At 46.1% G+C, this 20,103-nt stretch overlaps 1 protein-coding gene across 1 annotated transcript in view; it reads left to right on the top strand.

Moving 5' to 3' along the window:
• Positions 1-18,190: 18,190 nt before the first annotated feature.
• The window catches only part of PCK2 (phosphoenolpyruvate carboxykinase 2, mitochondrial), a 32,682-nt gene continuing 30,769 nt past the window's right edge, over positions 18,191-20,103 (top strand). Inside the window, exon 1 of the mRNA XM_069634010.1 lies at positions 18,191-18,562. Coding sequence (XP_069490111.1) covers positions 18,534-18,562 — 29 coding nt within the window. The 5' untranslated portion in view covers positions 18,191-18,533. The remainder of the gene's footprint in view (positions 18,563-20,103) is intronic.

Below are 20,103 nucleotides of genomic sequence, written 5' to 3'. Positions count from 1 at the left end.
CATTCTGCGGCACCCGGACCAGACAAAACCCTTTATCCTAGAGACTGACGCCTCTGCTGCCGCCGTAGGAGCAGTCCTACTCCATGAACATAACGGAAATGAACATCCCATAGCCTATCTCTCACGCACCCTCACTTCCAGTCAACAGAATTATTCGGTCACTGAGAGGGAACTCTTGGCCATGAAACTCGCGTGTGAGGAATGGTGACACCTGCTGCAGGGAAGTAACTGTCCGTTCACCATTCGAACAGACCACAAGAACGTACAAGTCCTTCAGTCTATGGACTGCGTCAATTCTCGCCAAGCCCGATGGGCCCATTTCTTTTCCCAGTATGATTTCCGCATTACGTACATCCCTGGAAGTCAGAATCTTCTTGCTGATGCACTATCTCGGAAGGGTGGATTGGAAGTATCCCATTTACCACCGACAGAAAGACTGTTTCCCAGAAATTGGGTTTTCCTCCATGTTACCAGTTTTCTCCAGCAGGTTAAAGAAGCTACGATTCTGGCTACCCCCAAGGAGAAGGTAGCTTTAATTGACAAAGAAGGACTTTTGTTTCAGGACCATCGGTTGTTTATTCCCCAGGTCCCCTTCAACGACAAGTCATTCAATGGTGTCATGATCACCAGACGGCCGGACATAGAGGTCTGGCTGGCACACTAGATCTTGTCAAAAGGTATTTCTACTGGCCCGGAATGCGGTCCGGAATCAGACATTATGTCCAATCCTGCAGGATCTACAACAGCAGTAAGAATCGCACAACCAAACCTTTGGGTTTTCTTGAACGGAGTGCGATACCCTTACGTCTGTGGAATCACATCTCCACTGATTTTGTGGTGGATCTACCAGTTTCTAGTGCTTGTACCTGCATCATGGTAACAGTGGATTATATGTCCAAGATGGCTCATTTCTCCCCTCTTCCCGGATTGCCCACGGCATCACAAATGGCAGAGGTATTTCTCAAGGATATTTTCCGTCTGCATGGTCTCCCCGACAAGATTACGTCAGATAGAGGCAGCCAATATGTCTCCAAATTTTGGACAGCCTTATGTCATCGGTTGGGCATTGAACGGGCATTGTCATCCGGTTTTCACCCTCAGACCAACGGGAAAACTGAGCGATTAAATGGCACTCTCGAACAATACTTACGCTGTTACATAAATCAGGAACAGGACAATTGGGTGTCTCTTCTTCCCACGGCAGAGTTTTCCTACAACAACACTCATCATCCCGCTTCTGAGCTCACTCCATTCTACTGTACCTATGGGTTTCATCCTCGCACTATTTTCCCTGTTCTATCCATTGAATCCAACCTACCCGCCGTAGAAGGCGTGTTGTCCAAGATTCAGGAGGCTCACAAGACTGCCCAGTCCAGTCTTTTGAACAGTCAAGCGGCAAATAAAGCTCAAGCAGATCGACACCGTCAGACGGTGCCGGAGTGGAAGGTGGGCACCGGGGTGTGGCTTTCCACGAAATATCTTCCCTGGTGGACTCGTCCATCCAAACTTTCCCCACGTTTCATTGGACCTTATCCTATAATGGCTAAGATCAACCCAGTGGATTTTCGCCTGAAATTGCCTCCCTGTTTGCACAGGGTCCATCCTGTCTTTCATTCCTCTCTTCTTAGGGAGGCTCCCTTGGGATCCTCTACCCGTTCGGTTCCACTGAGTCCACCGTCGCGGGAGGAAGCAGAGTTTGATGTATCTCAAATATGTGATTCTCGATACAGGCGAGGTCGCTTGGAATACTTGATACACTGGAAGGGATACTCGAGGGCGGAAGATTCATGGGAACCCTCTACCTTTGTTCATGCTCCTATGTTATTGTGGAAGTTTCACAGGGCTAACCCTGGAAAGCCGGGGGGTTGCAACATTGTAAGGGGGCATACTGTCATGCGCCGCCTCCCGTGGACGTTATGGTCCAGGGTGCGGCTTGGGGGCCGCCATTGCAGCGTCCCACCACGTTTTCGGACGTCGCTGTATCGGTCTAACGTTTCCTTCACTGCGATCCGGGAAGCTTATCAGCCATGCCCCCCCGGCTCACAGTGCGTTGCAACCCGCTTGGTCAGCTCCCTGATAGCTTTCTTTCGGTTGCGGTTACGCTAGTTTCTTTCCTTTTTCCTCTCTCTCCTCTGCCGCCCCTCGGGCCGCTTCCAGTCTCCCCGTTTTCCCGGTCCTCTTGTTTTCTTTTCCCTCTTCCTCCTGCTCCCTTGGTTCTCTCCGTTGTTGCCTCCCTATCTCCGGCTCCCTTTCGGTTCTTTCTCCGTGCTGTTGACTTCCACTGGCCGTCATTATCGGCTACCTTACGGTTCCTTCGTAGCCCACATTCCACCCGGAATACTTACGACGGACCTCCGCTGCTGTTGTTCTGCCTCTGGGGTTTTTTGTGCCGACAGGCTTCGACAGGCTTTTTCCCCAGATTGTCCCTCTCTGAAGAGGGGCCGCAGGTAGTGCTATTCACAGCAGTACACTGTGGCTTCCTTTTGTGAGAAAGACACTTTCCCAGAAAAAAAAGAAAGGAGAAAGAAGGAGAAGGATTATTGCGCTAGAAGACCACAGAAATCATCCATTCAAGACCAATCTTCAGGTGAGGAGGAGGAAAGGGGAGAAAGGTTAAGGGTGGAGATTGAACAGTCTCAGAGGGCTGACACGATCGCATCGTTTCCTCTCTGGAACTTCGGGATCACCGCCCCTTCCTCTTCCTGTTTTTAAGGTTTTCGTCCGATCCGCTGCCCGTGGGAATGAGAAGGGTTATGCTTGGAAAGGAGGGTTCCTTCAGACCCACTGCAGATTTTTTTTAAAATATTTACTCTATCATTGTCCACGGGAAGCTTCTCAGTCTTCTCAGCCGGAATGGCGAAAGGACTTGTGATCCTACCGAAGGCCCAGAGTTACTTCGTGCCTTCGGTCTAAGAGCGTCTTATGACGATATCAATCGATAATCTATAATCGATGGCCATAACCATCATCACGCTATCAAGGGTTCAGGAGGAGAGGAATTCGCTGACGGGCCCATTGGTCAGCACTCACCCTCTAGAACTTGTAAGACAAGATAGATGCACCATGTGAGGACAGGGGGTGCAGGATTCACTTACTCCGACACGACTCAATAACGAGGACTCAGTAGTTTGGAAAGGGAAGTCCATTTAATGATACATACATCAAACAGGGAAACAAATGGGAATCACCTGTAGTGCGATCACTGGTCTCGCTCCGACTTCCACAAACTTCAGTTGAACAACAATTTTTATAGGCACAAATCGTCATCATTGACGTCTAATTTCTATAAACTATCATCATGCAAAATAATTGGATAGGATGGTTGCTTCTATCTGGTCTCGTAACACTGTTTCCTGGCGTTGTAACATTGTCTCCTCTCTGTGCCTATTCCATTCAATTTCGTAGTTACTCGCACTGGCGTGTTATCTTCGATAGCTGCTCTTGTTCATTCTCGAATCTGTTCAGGCCCTTGTGTCATTTCCACTGGCCTTCCGTTAAGGCTTTTGGGCCTCTTCGTGGACCGTGTGTAGGTACTCCTCATTTCGTATCAGCGGCTGGTATGGCTGTCTGATAGGGTACCGTGCTGCCCATGGTTGTCTGGTTATGGGTGCTTCAGCCAGTATGGATCTTCTGATGTATACTGGGCAGAGTCCCACTGCAGCTCTTTGTAGGTTCATTTGCTCTTCATACGTCACATACCTTGGCGAGCGCGTTCCTGGTACCTCGAAATGAGGGGAAGGGGTGCCGTGTCTGGGACCTCCTTTACATGTACACCTATTGAATATACAAGTGAATAATAGTGGCACCCGGCTCCGATGGAATTCACATAAGTTGAACCAATACAAATATAACATTAGCAACATCTTTAGTTCTCCACTAACCGATGCATCAGACTGCTATGTTCAGATGATGCAAATTTTCAAGCAAGTTAACATGCCTGATTCAAGTATTAGATACAAGCATCGCCACCCATTTGACCCAGGAATCCAACAAGAAAAGGCTAACCTAAGATGAGCTGTCCGCAAGTTGATACATCAATCGACAGCTGCTAGGGAATTAATGAAAAAGCACTTGAAATTAACATATGCAAACTGGCTGAAAGGTCGAAGGATTTTGCAACATCAGAAAGATGGCGAGCTAATGTTAAAACAAATAATCAATAAAACTATTTTGGGTTTGTCTGAATGAAGCTACTTTAAAGACACAAGGAGCAGCATTAATTAGTGCCATATCCAATGAAGACTGGCAGGTGTATTTCAGAGACCTATACAGCTCCCCTTTTACAGATCTGACATGGAACTTTAATATGCCACCCATGTCTCACTCGTTCCCACTAGACCTCGAGGATATACTACACTGCATTAGGACCCTAAGTCGCTCACGAGCCATCGGCCCAGATGGTCTGCATAATGGGATGCTCAAGGATCATCCGCAAGAATGGGCATCCATTTTCCATCAACTCTTTAGGCACATATTTGTAGTAGGACAAATACCCAAATCCTGGAAGCAGTCAATAATACTTCTCATCTTTAAGAGAGGCAATAGGGCTGATCCAAAGGCCTATTGTCCTATTGCCCTACTGGACTGCACAGGCAAAATATTTGCTCGCCTAATCTTGAAACAATTTAATTTATGGCTGGACACAAATGGTCTTCATGACCCATTTCAAATGGGATTTCTCCCAGGACTAGGCACAGCAGTGAACTTAATTACCCTGAACAGTGTCATTCATCATGCGTTGCAGTGAAATCAGGCCCTTTACACGGCCTTTATTGATTTTCGCATGGCGTTTGATCCAGTACCATGTGAGTTATTATATAAAAAATGAATGGACAAAGGGTGCCCATGGTTTGTACTGAAATGGATCATTGATCTGCACACTGGCACTACTACCCAGGTCAGGTTAAATAACGAAGGCTTATTGTCAGATTCTATACAGACTGCTCGAGGTTTGAAACAGGGGTGTCTACTACCATCTGCTATGTTTATTTTTTTCATTTCGGATACAGGTTCTTATTTTGAATCTATCATAGCTGACCCCCACCAAAAATGAATGGTGTCCATGTTAAATTCCTCCTTTATGCGCACGACATGGTGCTATTTTCAAAGACCCCAAATGGCCTACGAATATTACTGGGTGCCCTGGATATATATATTCTAAGGAAAATTGTAAAACAATCAATATATCGAAAACAAAAGTCATTCAATTTGGCACTCCCAAACAGCGGCATGCAAGTCATCAATGGCCATTGCAATCGATGACTCTGACTTCAGTTTCATCGTATATATACTTGGGCACATACATAACCCACCAGCTGAGTCAAAATGCCAATGACCATCATGTTAAACAGAAAGTACTGACAGCTGTGTCTCAAGCCTGCCTGATTAAAGCCAAAAATTGAAGATTTTCATTAACACCTATTATTATCTACTACAAACAAAAATGTATCCCGACCATTAAATATGGAACCGAGGCTTTTGTGCGGAAACCATATGACTACTGGGCATCCATAGAGGGGTGATACTGGAAGAGTGTGTTAAATCTGCCATTATCCAAGCCTATATGTATACTTAGCCATGAATTGGGTTTGAGATCTCTTTATACCTTCTACTCTATCGGAAATGTGCAATGGCTTCTAACAACACTGGTTTATTAAGCATTGTCTCAAACTACCTTTTAACATCAACAGATGTTTTTCCAATGGCTTAGAGAAAGAAAGCGCAGAACATCATCAACGACATAGGTATTTCAGTAACCTTAGTGCTTGAAAATCCAAACAAAGCCAAAAAGCATTTATGGGAACACGATTGGATTCAAACAAGGAGCGTATGCTCCAAATATCGTACATTTATTGACAACCCTTTCGCATTGAAACGTTATGGTACAGCTGAAACTATTTAACTATGTTTCCCAACCCACATCAGAGAGATAATTTTCTGCGCTTTCGCTTAAACATCTGGCCAACACATGAGGTATTATTTAGACGCAGAATGTTACCAGCGAATGAGTTGCCATGTCCATTTTGTAAGACAATTGCTGAAACACTTAAACAACTATGCACAGAATGTACAGTATTGCTTCCCCAGCGAATCAAGCATTTCAAACCTCTTTTTCAGGGGTATTGCAATGTAACCAGTGCAGAATTGTGGGGGCTATGGTATAATTGCACAAGGAAATCGATTAGATATGCCATTCTAAATTTTCTATATGGTCTAGGTCTGTTAGAAAAAATAGTAATTCGGAGTAAGTTGTGATCTCTAGAATAAGAATTTCACTGTCAAACATGAACATTATAAATTCAATCTAGATGATGTACTTTTTATGATAATATGCAATATATTTTTAATTGAATTGTTTTTTTTATGAATTGTATATTGTTTTGTTTTTAATTTTTAATTTTGAATTATGTAAAAATGTATTTTTTTATTGTCTTTTTACCAGTTAAAAAATCAAGTTTACTTGATTAAAACAACTAATTAAAAAAAATGAAAGAATTATTAATGCCATGTTTTTTTTATTTTTTATTTACAGTATTCACCGAATGGATAAAAAAGCAAACTATATAACCTCACAGAAAGGCAATAAAAAGTTAAATAATGAAGGTTACATCTATTCAAGGGAAAAACAGAAGGGTCCCAAAATTATGTGGAAATGTGTTTTATATTCTACAGTAAAATGCCCTTGTCGAACCATTACTTACGGGGATAACATATAAAAACGATAGAGCACAGCCATGGGCCGGATGTTGTCAAAATAGAGGCAAAGGAGCACATCAATGCACTTAAAAAGATGGCGTTAACAACAGAGGCCAGTACAAGCAACGTGATAGCATGCACATGTTCAAAGGTTCCTTTTCATGCGGCTGGCCAGTTGCCATCTGTAGGATTACTGAAAAGCAGAATATGCATCCGACGAAAGGAAAGAGACAGTCTGCCCAAGCCACCCAAAGAATTCTGGGAAATAATGATTGCAGAAGAATTTAAAACAAGCATGAATGGTGACTCTTTCCTTATTCATGACAATGAAAAAAGTGATGGCTGAATTATGATTTTTGGCACTAAGGAAAATATTACTTTGCTGACATTAAGCAAAACATGGCATCCAGATGGAACATTCAAGACAAGTCCCAAATCTTTCAAGCAGGTGTACACTATACACGGATAAGTGAAAAACACAATAGGCTCATTACTATTTTATCTGCGGCCAGATAAAACTTTCAATGCTTACAAACAATTATTTCAGGTGATCAATAATAAAATAGGGGAAAATAATCCAGAAAAAGCAGTTATGGACTTTGAATTACAGGCAATAAAAGTGGTCAAATGTATCTTTCACAATATTGATATTCAGGGTTGTTTCTTCCACTTCAAACAATGCATGTGGAAGCAAATACAAAAGAGAAAGAGGGGTTGCTAAACACAGTATTCAGCAGATTCCGAGTTTGTCTTTAATATAAAATTACTGTGTGCTCTCACTTTTGTGCAAATAGACCATGTATGTGCATAATACGAACTTATCACAAATTCTGATTACTACCAATCATATGAAGAAAATATGAATGAAATATTGGATTATTTTGAAGTGACATGGACTGGCGTTTTAAACAAGAGGGCAACGAAGGACACCAAAATTGACCAAAAAATACTGGAACTGCTATGAAGCAGCACTGAATAGTGAAACAAAAACAAGGAGGAGTGGCACAATTCTTTCCAACATTTTATGGGAATTTGCCACCCTAATTTATGGAGATTCATCAAGACAATTTGAAAGGAGCAAGCTTGTCAGGAAAAAAGAATTGCGCAAACAATATCAGGCGAATATGAGCAGAAAAGTAAAAAAAAACCTACAGAGACACGACAGCAAGACTAAAAGAAATAGTGAGTCAGTTTGGCCAAATAACAGAAATGCAGTACTTGCAAGAACTTGCATTTAAAATATCAATATAAATGTAATTGGAAATCTAAGAAGTAATGAATGAATGAACAAACTTACCAAAAACAAGGCTTCCACTCTTGATGTTCGTCTCTCAGCCGCCTTTAACGTGCCTCAGAAAACCTTGCCGTTCAGTCAGCTCCCAGATGCTTGCAAAATAAGGTTGCTTGCCATTCAGTGTACACAGATAATTGATATTTTTATCAAGTTTCTCGCGGGGTCGCCATTAATCACAAACGTGGTTTATCTTTCAATCAGCCCGGGAATGAAGAGACTGTTAAAAACCGAATGAAAAACAGACTAATCGCATATGTAAATTAAATAAATAAACTTGTTTCTGTAGCGAATAAAAAATGTGTGTGTGATGCTTTTTTCGCTGCGACATTTTGTAATAGGATTTTTAATAAGGGGACATTATTACGTGATACCCTCCCGGACTTGGAATCCCCCTAGCGGTCCGCTAAGAGCCCTGACGAAAAAAGACCAACAGTGTGCATGGACATAGGACCATCAAAAAGCTTTCGCCATCCTAGCTCAACATTCTGGCAGTGACCATGACCTAAGGAAGATGGTGTATTATGCCAGCAAGTGCCTGACAGAAACAGAAGAACGATATTTGCAAGCAGAGAAAGAGAGACTTACTGTTGTGTGGGCATGTGAACACTTCCACCTATTCCTTTATGGCAAACCTTTCACCATTGTCACTGACCACCAGGCCCTAGTTACGATATATGGCAAGCCCAAATGCCAGCCCACATCACCCGGTGGGACCTACGCTTACAAGAATATCGATTCAACATCATTCATAAACCAGGTAAAGAGGCCATCCCGGCTGTTAGGAAAGATTTACATTTCATGTGTAATTTTCCCTCCAGTTGTGAACCCCCCAACTTTTTGCTGATGTCTGAACACCATACTCTAACTTTGCCAGAGGAGCACAGCCTTCTGCTGCACTACCTTGGGCTTTTCGCTCACTTTTAATGGGGATGCTGACATGCACGCCCTTAAAGACTGTCAGTAATGGGAGACTTTGTTTCCCTTAGTCCTTGTCCATGTTGCAACTTTTGTGCAACATGTAACAAGTGTACAATGTACCTTACAGTACAGTGCACTTGGGACTAGTCTAGATACTCTTGAAGGAATTTTTAGGAGAAGTGCAGATGAGCCTTGGACAGGGATGGTGGCAGCCTATCATTTCGCATATTTTTAACCCTTTCTTGCCATGTAAACCGCAGTTACCACGTTTGGCACAGTTAGGTGGCCTGGCTCCAAAATGGCCACGCCACGAAGTTCTTTGACCTGTCCTTTGGCCATCTTGCCCCTTCACCTTCCCCAGGTCGAGCCGACCCGGGTCAGTCCTTATTTGGGCATGCATTTTCCAGTGAAGCGCCAAGCTTTCGCGGGCTTCTGCATGCCTTGTGTGCGCGCCCCCAGGATGTAGGCTGGAACGTCTGGTTCCAATACACATCCTGGGTGCCAGAGAGTCTGGAGTGCTGTGAATGACTGGAACCACAGTGGTCCATGATTGGTCCATGTATGGTATGCCTGTATGTGAGCAGATCTCCCATTGGGTCCTCTTCGTTTTGGCGCGAAGGAGATCGGGATAAGAGAAGGCCCCAAACACCCATACCATGTCGATCTCTGGAGTTCTCACTGAACGAAGGATAGGATCGAAGTATCCTGAAACTAAGAAGCCGAGTTGAGGAACCGCTGGTGACTCGCTGGAACGTTTGGCACCCTGAGCCTGCTGTCACCCCGCTGGACCCCTCTGCATCTGATCGTCCTAGAAGGTTTGATAAGTCACTTCGACCCATTGGAATAGTGGGACCAACTATCTTAGCACCTTCATCTTAACCTGCAAGTAAGCCTTTTCGGAAGTGTCCCTGGTCTATCCAGAGGACTGACCAGCATGCACAGATGTTGGGCTCTGATACCGCTACCGTTTTGAGGAGGCCCTTTAAACTTGGCACATCGCAAGCTCTGTGTTCACAGCACTTTCACACTGAATTTCGTACACTTGGCATTCCCAGGTCTGGAGTAAAGTGAGTGCGCCCGAACCAGAGTTTACCCGGTTGCCATGTCACCCAGCTGTGGTGACGAACTTTGCAAGTTCTTTGCAGCTGTGGTCCTCTGTGCCCTGAGGCTTGCTACAGTGGAGCTGGCCTGATCTATCCACCAGAAGTGGAGAAATTGCCACTGTCCCGTAGGGGAATCAACGCTGTAACTTCGTCACTGAAAGCCTCAGAGCCGCGAGATTGCCACATTTGAACCTGCAACCAAAGTGGACTTGACTGCTGAAGTTTGTTCCGGAGTGCCACCATGCTCTGTGAGTTATCGCAACCCTAACGATGCCCCCTAGTGCATCCATCCATTTTTACGCACGAGTGGCCCCTCGGGGCCCCTCTCCTTTCCACTGCAAATGCGAACTAGCAAACTATTCCCAACTCTTGGAATTGACTCTGCCCTCAAGTGGAGGCCCTCCCCGAATAGTGTGAACCTATTCTTCATCACCTCACCCACCTTCCTGAGCTGGTACAGACCCTTGAAGAGACCTGGTTTGCCCATTTCAACTACCGTGTGCGCCAGAAGTGCAAGTACATTTGAGCAATAGGCTCCACTCTTCTTAGGGATTGGACTGCCTCTTAGTTAGGAGTGTGTTGGATGCAGAAGAGACTAAAGACTATTTGCACTGCCTGTTTCCTTCCCCTTTTAGGTTGTGGACCCATTTCATGCATTAACACTTTAGACCCAATTGGTCGTGTATATATGTATTTAGATAGGATTGTGTTGGCTTAAAAGTATTACTGTGATTTGATTTGTGTGTTGAAACTCAAAGGCCTTCAAATAAATGTATTTGTATTTTTAATATATATACACCTGACTTGGAGTGAATTGTAAGTGTCCTTTGCTCTGTGTGCTCATTGAGGTATTTCAGTCACCCTCACCCCTTCTGAGACCTAGTCTTGACCGCCGCCATAGCTACCTTTATTGGTCTGGCTTGTCCAGAAGGTTACCCTGTTCCAAGAAACTAGGCTACTCTTCTGAACCTCTGCCCACCAGGTCATAGTTCAGAAATCCGTCTTAACACCGGTGGACTTCCTGTCCTGACATCCTCTGTCATGGTCCCAGCTGTCGAACGATTGGGCGGACAGGTATGTTAATTATGTGGTACAGGTTGAAATACCACCACCGTTCTCTCTGGAAGAACTACATCGACAGACAGCGGAGGATCCAACTCTCGAGCTAGCAGCGCCCTGCATTTGAGATGGGAGATGGAGGGCTGCGGAACACACAGCAATGTCCAATCCAGCCATTGTCATCATGCAATGGAAGATGCTTAAGAGAGTGTTGGATGAGCTATACCTCAAACCATCAATTATAATACTGAAGGTGAAAGAATAGTGACACCAGCACCACTCCAAGAACGGGCAGTCGATGTACCACACAAAAGTCACTCTGAGAATGTGTCGACCAAGAGGCAGCTAAGGAAGAATGTGTGGGTCCCCAGCATCGAGTGCATGACCGAGAACGCGCTCTAATCATGTCACAGAGGCCTCAGCCTACAACCGCAAATGACCGGTGAAGATGCCACCGCCTGACCAGGTCTGGGAAGAAGTGGCCACCGACTTCTTTGGGCCCTTCCGATCATGCGTGTACATACTGGTAGCCATGGATGAGCACTCGCTTCCATGTGTTAAAAGCGCAGAAAGGATTGCTGTTCGCACAAAAAATCGCGGCAAAAAGGCTGTGATTTTGCCACCACAATCCATATAATGGATACAGAAGACACCCCTGCAACCCTCTGACCCATTAAGCCATTTAAGGGGAGCGGGGGACATCCCTGATCCCTTTAAAGGGTATAATGGGTACACCTTTACCATTTGCTGCAATTTTTTGATATACTACTTTTTTGCCACGATTTTATTACTGCACACCGAGCAATCCCTGTTCCCGGAAGTGGAAATCCTGCAATCCACCTGAGTCAGCAACGTGATCCCAACACTGGACAGGATGTTTTGATCATACAACATACCAAAAGTGGTTAAGTTGGACAATGGGCATCCGTTTACAAGTTCCAACTTCAAAGACTTTGCTCAGTATATGGGTTTTCACCAGAGGAAAGTCACTCCGCTATGGGCCCAGGCGAATGGCGCAGTTGAGAGGTTCATGGTCAATGTCAAAAGAGCAGTGAGAGTAGCAAACATCACGCACAAAGCACTGGAACAAGCACCATTCCACAAAACTCCACAGGAGCATGTCCCGCTAAACTGATGCTTGGCCTCCTAGTCCTAACAAGGCTCCCCCATGGCGCAGGCCATGGGAGAGTGAGGGAACTCGACCAAGAGATTAGAGCAAAGGACGAAGCTGCCAAAGCGAAGATGAGACAGTATTCCGACCACTGCCAAAAAGCCCAGACCTCCCAATTTCAGCTGGTTGAAAGTGTAATCGTAAAACAGACTGTTACGCATAGGGACATGCCGCCATTTGACCCACGACTTCTGGTAATAAAAGACATGTATGGATCCATGATCACTGTGGCACGTGGTGACAAATGGATAACATGAAACGCCTTGTTCTTCCGGAGAGTTAAGGAGGAACCTCAGGAAGAACTGGAGAAGAGAAGTGATTACAAGGAAGAAAGGTGAGAGAAGTACAGGGTCACTGGAGATGAGGAGGAATCGGCAATGGTAGGAGACATCGAGCACGGCGGCGAAAGGCCACAAGCAGATGGGCGACCATGCCGAACCATAAAAAGACCCAATGATCGATTGAAGAAATGGGTTAGGGCATTGTTATTTTGAGAGGGATGACGTCTTGCCATCATAGACACGTAATGTGGGGGCACAGGGAGCAACCACGGTCATGTGACCGTACAGGATGAGGGAGGGGCGTGAGGAAATAAATTGCAGTTAATGAAAGACGAAGCAACCATGTGGTCCTGTTTATTTATGCCGGGCAAATGGGCATGGGGGCCCACGCGCTACAAGACAGAACAGTGTGTATCCCTCAAGGTGGCTGGAGGGAGACCATTGAGGAGGACAAGAGAGGGGTCAGGGAACAGGGGGGGCTGCTGCTAGTTGGTACCTGTGCCAGTGGGGGATATGTTTACCTTAAAAAACAAGACCCGCCACTAATATTCACATGGCTGCAAAAAGTCTGGTCGCAAATGACTATGGAAAAGCTCACACATCGTCTACAGGGCTCGAATGAGTTATTCATGAAGGAATGGGGGGGGGTGTTCTGGATTACCTACAATCGGACTACAGGGAACAATGGTGCCCGCACAACATCAGAATCGAGGGGGGTTTAAGGAGGGGGGTTACCAAGGGGATGTTAATTTGTTATATTGTACTATGTTACATGGTAAAACAATAAAAACATGTTATAGAAAAAAAATAATAAGGGATGTTACCTGTGCAGCTACTTCTTGTCTTCTTTGCTTGGAGTGTGGAAAAACACAAAAGATTGATGGTAAAATGTAGAAATTAGTGTGATGTTATTGAGGGTAATATCATAGGAGACTCTTTGATACTGGTTTTATTATTATATTTGCATTTTTTTAAAGATGTGACTATCGTGTTTCCTTTTTTGGGGACTTTTGTGGGATTTGATTAAATCGAAATGAAGTTTTATTGATTGAATAAAGATGCTATTTTCCGTACTCTATTATCTCAATAACACCAGTCTGTGGCCTGAAATGTGGGACACCAATAGACCAACGGCTGCATCGCCGCTCCGCTCAATCAAACGAGACGCCCGGGCCCGGCCCCTCCCAAACCAACCAGAGTGCAAGCCCTTCGGCCTGTTACATCATATCAGGGACAGGGCGTGTTCAGCGAAACGGGCGGAGAGTGGGCGGGGGAGAGGCCGGTCCATGGCCAGCCAATTGAAACCATGACCCTGAGGGGCTGGATCTGGAAGGCGTGGCCAGAGTTCAGCATGTGGCTGGCCGCGCAGCCAGTTCCATCCAGCATTGCCCCAGACGTGCGCAGCGTGGGGGGCTCGCCACGTGATAACTGGGTACAGATGTTGAATGAACGAAGAGCCCTGTTCTCGGAAGGGGGTAATTGGATCTATTGTGGAAAAGGGTCCAGCCTTTCTGCGTTAAACATTTGGGTTTCTGCGTGCGTCTATAGACAAGGATAAGAATGGGGTTCGGCGGCCCTCCGACAAAAATTGAGGGAGGGGATGGTCTGTTATTTCTGAAAATCGGGAGTGGGGGGCTTTTCTTTGTGAAATAATGTTATCAGTGCGTTTCTTTATGAAGGGGGGTATGTGGACGGAGAGGAGAGATTCTCTTAAGGAAGTGTGTTGTGGGTGCATAGTCCCTCAATTTACAAATAAAGAGTTAGGGAACCCCTCTTTTCCATATGAAGTTAGGCTATCTGAAGGATTGATAAGGGTAGCCCCCTCCCTCAGGAGTCAAGTCCTAAAAATTAAAGTGGGAGGCTCATCAACAAATGCAACGGGATGTGACGTCACCGGAAATGAGCCGATCAAGGTAAAATATGCACATTTGCTTAAATTTGCTTTGCATAACCACCCAAATTGCACAGGACAAATGGCATTTTCCTTTCATAAAAACAGCACACACATAAAACGAAGAGAGGATATTTTCTTCTAATAGTGTTTTAACGTTAAAAGATGTGCATGTTTCAAGAGCCAATAAAAATGTTTCCCTGAGACGTGCAGTACCAAATTGGGACAATGTATCTTTAGATGCAGTGATAATAATTTATTTAATGTGTTACAGTTTATTTAATAAACTTAACAAATAACATACAACAACAATTAGATGCTATTCTTCATCAGCTTATATAGTGCAGTGGTGAAGTGTCCGACCTACAAATCAGACTGTGGTTCGATCCCCGAGGTCCGCTTTAATGCATACATTAAAAGAGGACATTCAATGTTTCTCATTTTAGCTGGGGGTAGGGGACTGAGTCCACCCTCTGAAAAAAAGTGGGTGGACTCTGTCCCCCGCAAGTACCCTCGACGTGAGCCCTCCCCCTCCGGAAAGCATGGTCTGAATCTTGCAGCACTTCCAATAAAGAGTAGTAAACAGTCCATGCACCTCTCCCACTCCTCCCATGACATCGTAGATGGTTCCCCCGACTTCCATGGCACGGGTCCATGTTTTTTATATCTATTAAGTTTGGCAGAGGGTCCCTAGTTTTCTACCTTTAAATGTTGGCAGGGGGGTGGGAGTCCCCTTTTATCCCTTCTGGAAGTTGATAGGGTTCCTCCGGATCCTGCCCCTGTCCTGAATGTTGACAGGGTACCAGGAGGTGCCAGTTATAGCCTAGGCAGGATGCTGGGACTTGCTGTTTTTCTCATCGTGATGGATGGCAATGGATACTAGCTCCCCACCCCCTACTTTGAAGAATGACCATGGGGGTGCCGTAGGGCCCTGCTTTCCTCCTATGGAGCATGGGGCAAAGTATGTCTGCTTTTCCCTCCATAGTGGATTTCAGGGGTCCCTGTTTTACTCCCTATGGTGTGAGACGGGCACACATACCAACATTATGCATTTCATTCGGGAGGCGATACTCCAGTCCTAGTTTCAACTTTGCATTCTAAGACTTCTAGAGTCAGTGGGCAGGAGCGCTGCTCCTCTACTTTTTTAAATAAAGTTTTAATGGTCCTATACTTTTATTTTAAAAAGAAGCCATTCCTGAATGGTTTCTGTAGTGTGTCCCAATGAGGGACGGCCTGGCATGGGTTGCGCACCACGCTGCGCAGTAAAGAATGAGACGGAGCTGGGAGTGCTCTACACTCATCTTTATGCTTTCATTTCACAACACATACTGACTAGCCCATCCCGCACCCCGTCACTTCGATCCCCGCCTTCGGTCCCACCCCATCCCGCTCCTCTACCCCAGAACACAATTGTCAACGTGACAGTTTCGTTTTAAAATAAAAGTGTAGGAAGAGGTTGAAACTTGCACTTTCAAGGCACATCACTGAGCTTTCCCGTAAACAGCAGGCGCATGAGTTTGGGGGTTTGTATTGTGGATGGGACGGAGGTGGCAATAGGGTTTGCGGGCAGTGAGGGCAGCCCAGTAGGGAAAATAATTCCACTACTTCTTTTCGTACACTTTGACCAGTGCTTCTAGTCCTGGATTCCCTCATTATAAAACCAGGACTACTAGTCCCAGAATGCAAATTGATATGCAGGGGTTCCCCTATGGCAGATGACCAGTCTCCATGTGTTCTCCTTATGGTGGATACCTGAGGATCCCTGCTTTCCGACCACTAGGAAGGATGGCACAGGATCCCTGTTTCCACTTAAGGAAGAGTACAACTGTCTCTACCTTTCCCTCCCTTAGTGATGGGAGATGACCTGCTTTCCTCTCTGTGAAAGGTTGGCAGGATGTCTCTTAACATCCCCCTGAAAGGAGGAAAGTCTCTGCTTTTCCTACTGTGAAGGTTGACAAGAGTCGCAGTGTTTCCCCCTATGAATCTCAGGCCAGGATTAGTGGGGCGAGTGGTGAAATGCAAGAGAGCTTTGCTGTTGTATTTACGCATGCAGACTGGACGTACTGAGCTCCGAGTGCAGGTTTGTTCCTAGGTGTTCGGTATATAGAGCACAGATGCAATTGTGTCCGGAAGGCAGCCGTGTGGTTCTGTAGTGCTTGAATGTAGAGGCAATGGCTCTGGTATGCAAGTTGGCTGTAGAGGTGTAGTGTGCTGGTGTTTGATGTCTGTTGGGAGGTTTTTTTCTTCTGTGTCTTACTGGGCACGTGTACTATGTAGTGGAACATAGAATGTGTATGTAAAGGAGCCAGAGACCTTGATGGACAGGTTGGCGAGGGGCACATACAGGGGTGGACTGAAGAGGCTGTGGAAATAATTACAGGGAACCAAATGAGGCCCTGGAAGTAATGTTGTACATAGCTTTATTTGGTATAGAAACCATTGATACAAACCTAGAAATAATGTTCAAAGTGTCCCCATATTACACATTTTCAGCAAGCCCAACCCTTTTCCTATGGGAAATTGTGGAAATACCACACACAAAAGAGGCCCAGGCTGCAGAGGCCTAACAGGAAATCTCCAGAGTTCCCTATAGGTCAGTCCATGCCTGGGCTCCCATTCCCCTTCCTTAGTATGTTGGCTGGCAGACTGAGAGCCATCACAAACCTTATGCTACCTTGCTCAGGTGCTGTGCTCAGTGCCCAGCTGAGACGTTTGCCTGCCAGGACAGTCAACAGGGTTTGTCAGGCGCCAGAATACAGGGTCATGTCTCCAAGAAGTATACCCATGTATCTGCCACGAGCCTCAAACTCCCCTCACACAGTCAAAAGCCAAAATGAATACCCACCTGCCACCTCTAGTGTTGAGGCGGTGCCAGAACTTTGGTTTCGGAGTATGGAGCGTTGCTTCTTTCCCTAAGAAGACTTGCAGAATACCTGCTTGTCTAGAGAATGTGATGGACAGGCTCGGACTGGCATATAGGGCAATAGGTCAATGCCGGAACGAAAAACACAAATGCTAGTGTGGGGCATTTTTTGGGTCAAAGTGGGCCACTTTTTTGGCCCAGATGGGCCAGTTTGATAAGTTACGCCACCATGTGGCTAGAAGTTTGGACCAGTGTTACTGAATATTCTTTAAAATGCACAATTAGCATCACATTTCATCAACTTCCGCCCCCAGCCCTCCCCCCTTGGGTATTACTCAGTCTGTCACAAAAGGAATGAATTGCCATTTGCAACTGAGCCACTTTTTCATTGGTGCCCGAGACAATGTTATGTCCCAGTCTGACCCTGGTGATGGACTGGGGCGGATTTTCTATTTTGGGGAGGGGGCATGGGTCCCTGCTTTTGCAGTTAATTGTTGGGATGGGGAGCTTTTTGCAGTAAAATCTTTGGGCGAGGGGGACTGGGTAGAATCTGGAGTAGAAGAGAGCCGTTCCTAAGAAGGAATGGATGGTGCCCGTTTTACTCTATGATAGGTGTGTCTTCCTTTGTGGTGGAGTGACAGGATCTAGCGCCGGTAACAGGATCTAGCACCGGTGTTTTAGGGTACCTTCACTCCAGATATCTAAAGTTACCCGATGCACGTTTTAGGTTCGTTCACCCCTTAACTTTTCTCTTCATGCTGGTGGTAGTAATCCCGAAATAATAAAAAAAAAAACTACAAATCCCAGAATGACCAGTGAGTGACGTAACTACAACAAAAGGACTGCGGGGACACTGCACACCCCATATCGGACATTTTTGAGAGGTTGATGTCCCACCCCCGCCTCGAGACGTTCGTGTTCTCTTTCTACGTCCGGCCCCTGTGCTTCCTCCAGATGGAGAGTTCTCCCTGGAAGCCCGGGCTCCACCCTTTCCTCCTCCCCCTGTCCAGCCCCCGGGCCCGGCCCACACCGGTAAATACTGGACTCTGCTTCCCTCTCAAAACTCCCCTCCGATGCCCTGACTGTCACCTGGGCTTCCCAGGTCTCTCGTCCCCTTCCTCGGCATCCTGCTTCCTGTCCCTTCCTTAGACCCCAGTCTCCTGCTGCGACCTCCACACGCGCTCTCCCTCCGGCTCGCTGGCGGGCACTGTCGGCAGAGGGGTGGGTACACGGGGACGGTAACCAAGGCTTTGCAACATGCCCACGTTCTACGCACGGATTTTGGGGTGAGTTGCGCTACACTTTCTTCTGGTATCAGGGGCAGGGTTGTTGTGTGTGTGTGTGTGGGTGCACGGGAAGCATAACCCTCGAGTGGCCCATTGCCAGGCGTTAGTAACTAAGGACGCAACGTTCGATTTACGTTCTGGGACCTTCATTTAGAATTAAAACCGCAAGTACCAAAATACAAATAAATAAAACCTGACTGGTTTAGCTACTAACCCCTGAATCGAAACAATCTGTATAGCCACGGGGCGGTGGGGGGTTGGGTGAAGTCGTGACTGTCTGGCCAGTGTTAGAGGGCGTGCTGCTCCCAAACAGGCTGTAAAGCATGCGCTCTGGTATCTTGCAATGCAATGGCTTCTGGGGTGATGCGTGAAAGTATGGGTAACTGTGTTGGGTAGTGCGAAGGCCCCACGGGACGGTAAGGACGTGGCAGGTAAGTAAAACATACTCCAGATCGTCCAGGAGATGTTTATCGCATTCTGAGGGTATATTTCTTTACAATATGGGTTTGTAATCTCTAATTCAAAAGGAAAACCACAAGTCCCAGAATGCAGATGAAAACCGGGACTGGATGAGCAAATTGCAGGTTATTTGACATGTAATGCAGAAGCACTGAGATGACTTTTATCACAGTAGGAGTGAGGGCCAGTGATTTGATGGGGACAGGGTATGAAATGGCCGGAATAAGACGGAAGTGGATGTTGGCATAGGGTGTCATGCTGTTGTGCCCCGAGGCCCAAACCCTGGCGCTAGGCTGACCAAGCAATACTCACGTTTTTCCATTTTGAGCAGGACCGCAGGATTTATGTGGAAAGCTACGACGGCCCCTTGGGTGGCTTTCGCGTGCCCTGGTAATCTTCAGGTATGTATTAAGCATGTGAGGGCCCCTTCAGGTGTTATGTTATTTGGCATTTATATAGCGCTCTATATATCATTAGTATGATCTCAAAGCGCTGGTCGGTTGAACGCCCTCGGGGACTGTAGTCCAGGTCAGTTGAAAGAGTACAGTGTCGAAGGGTGCTTGGGTGCACCAGTTATTTGTGAAGCTGATGTAATTGTTTGATGGTAGCTGCATTCTAGCATTAGGTGTGGTGGTCTTGGTATCAGTTCAATGTGTGCAGTCTGGCGGATGAACACCAAGATTGGGTTCTGGCTGCGTTAGGCCTGTGGGACGCTTATGTGTACAGCTAGGCCCTCTTTTGTGGGGTATAGCTGCGTTTTATTAGAATGTCGAGTTGTTCATGGAATAGTATTTGTATGTGAGCAGCTAGGCCGAATTGATTGAGGGCTCTACTTGTATGATGGTGTAGAGTAGAGAGTAAGCATAGTGATATACAATGGTTCATCCACACAGTGTCCAAAGACAATGGGAGTGAACAAGGGGAAAATGCAGGGACACTCCCACAGGCAATGAACAGCAAGGATGTGAAGACCTGCCACTGCCTTGGTCTAGCGAGACCCGGACAGTGCAAGTGCCAAGACAGACAGGAGGAACGGTACACGAGGTATGGGGGGTGGGGGACAAGCGACATTGCGGGGGACC

This window comes from Ambystoma mexicanum, chromosome 13 (assembly GCF_040938575.1).
Source record: "Ambystoma mexicanum isolate Mex_15411 chromosome 13, UKY_AmexF1_1, whole genome shotgun sequence".
NCBI classification, from domain to species: Eukaryota; Metazoa; Chordata; class Amphibia; order Caudata; family Ambystomatidae; genus Ambystoma; species Ambystoma mexicanum.
This window is presented reverse-complemented; position numbering and strand designations above follow the sequence as displayed.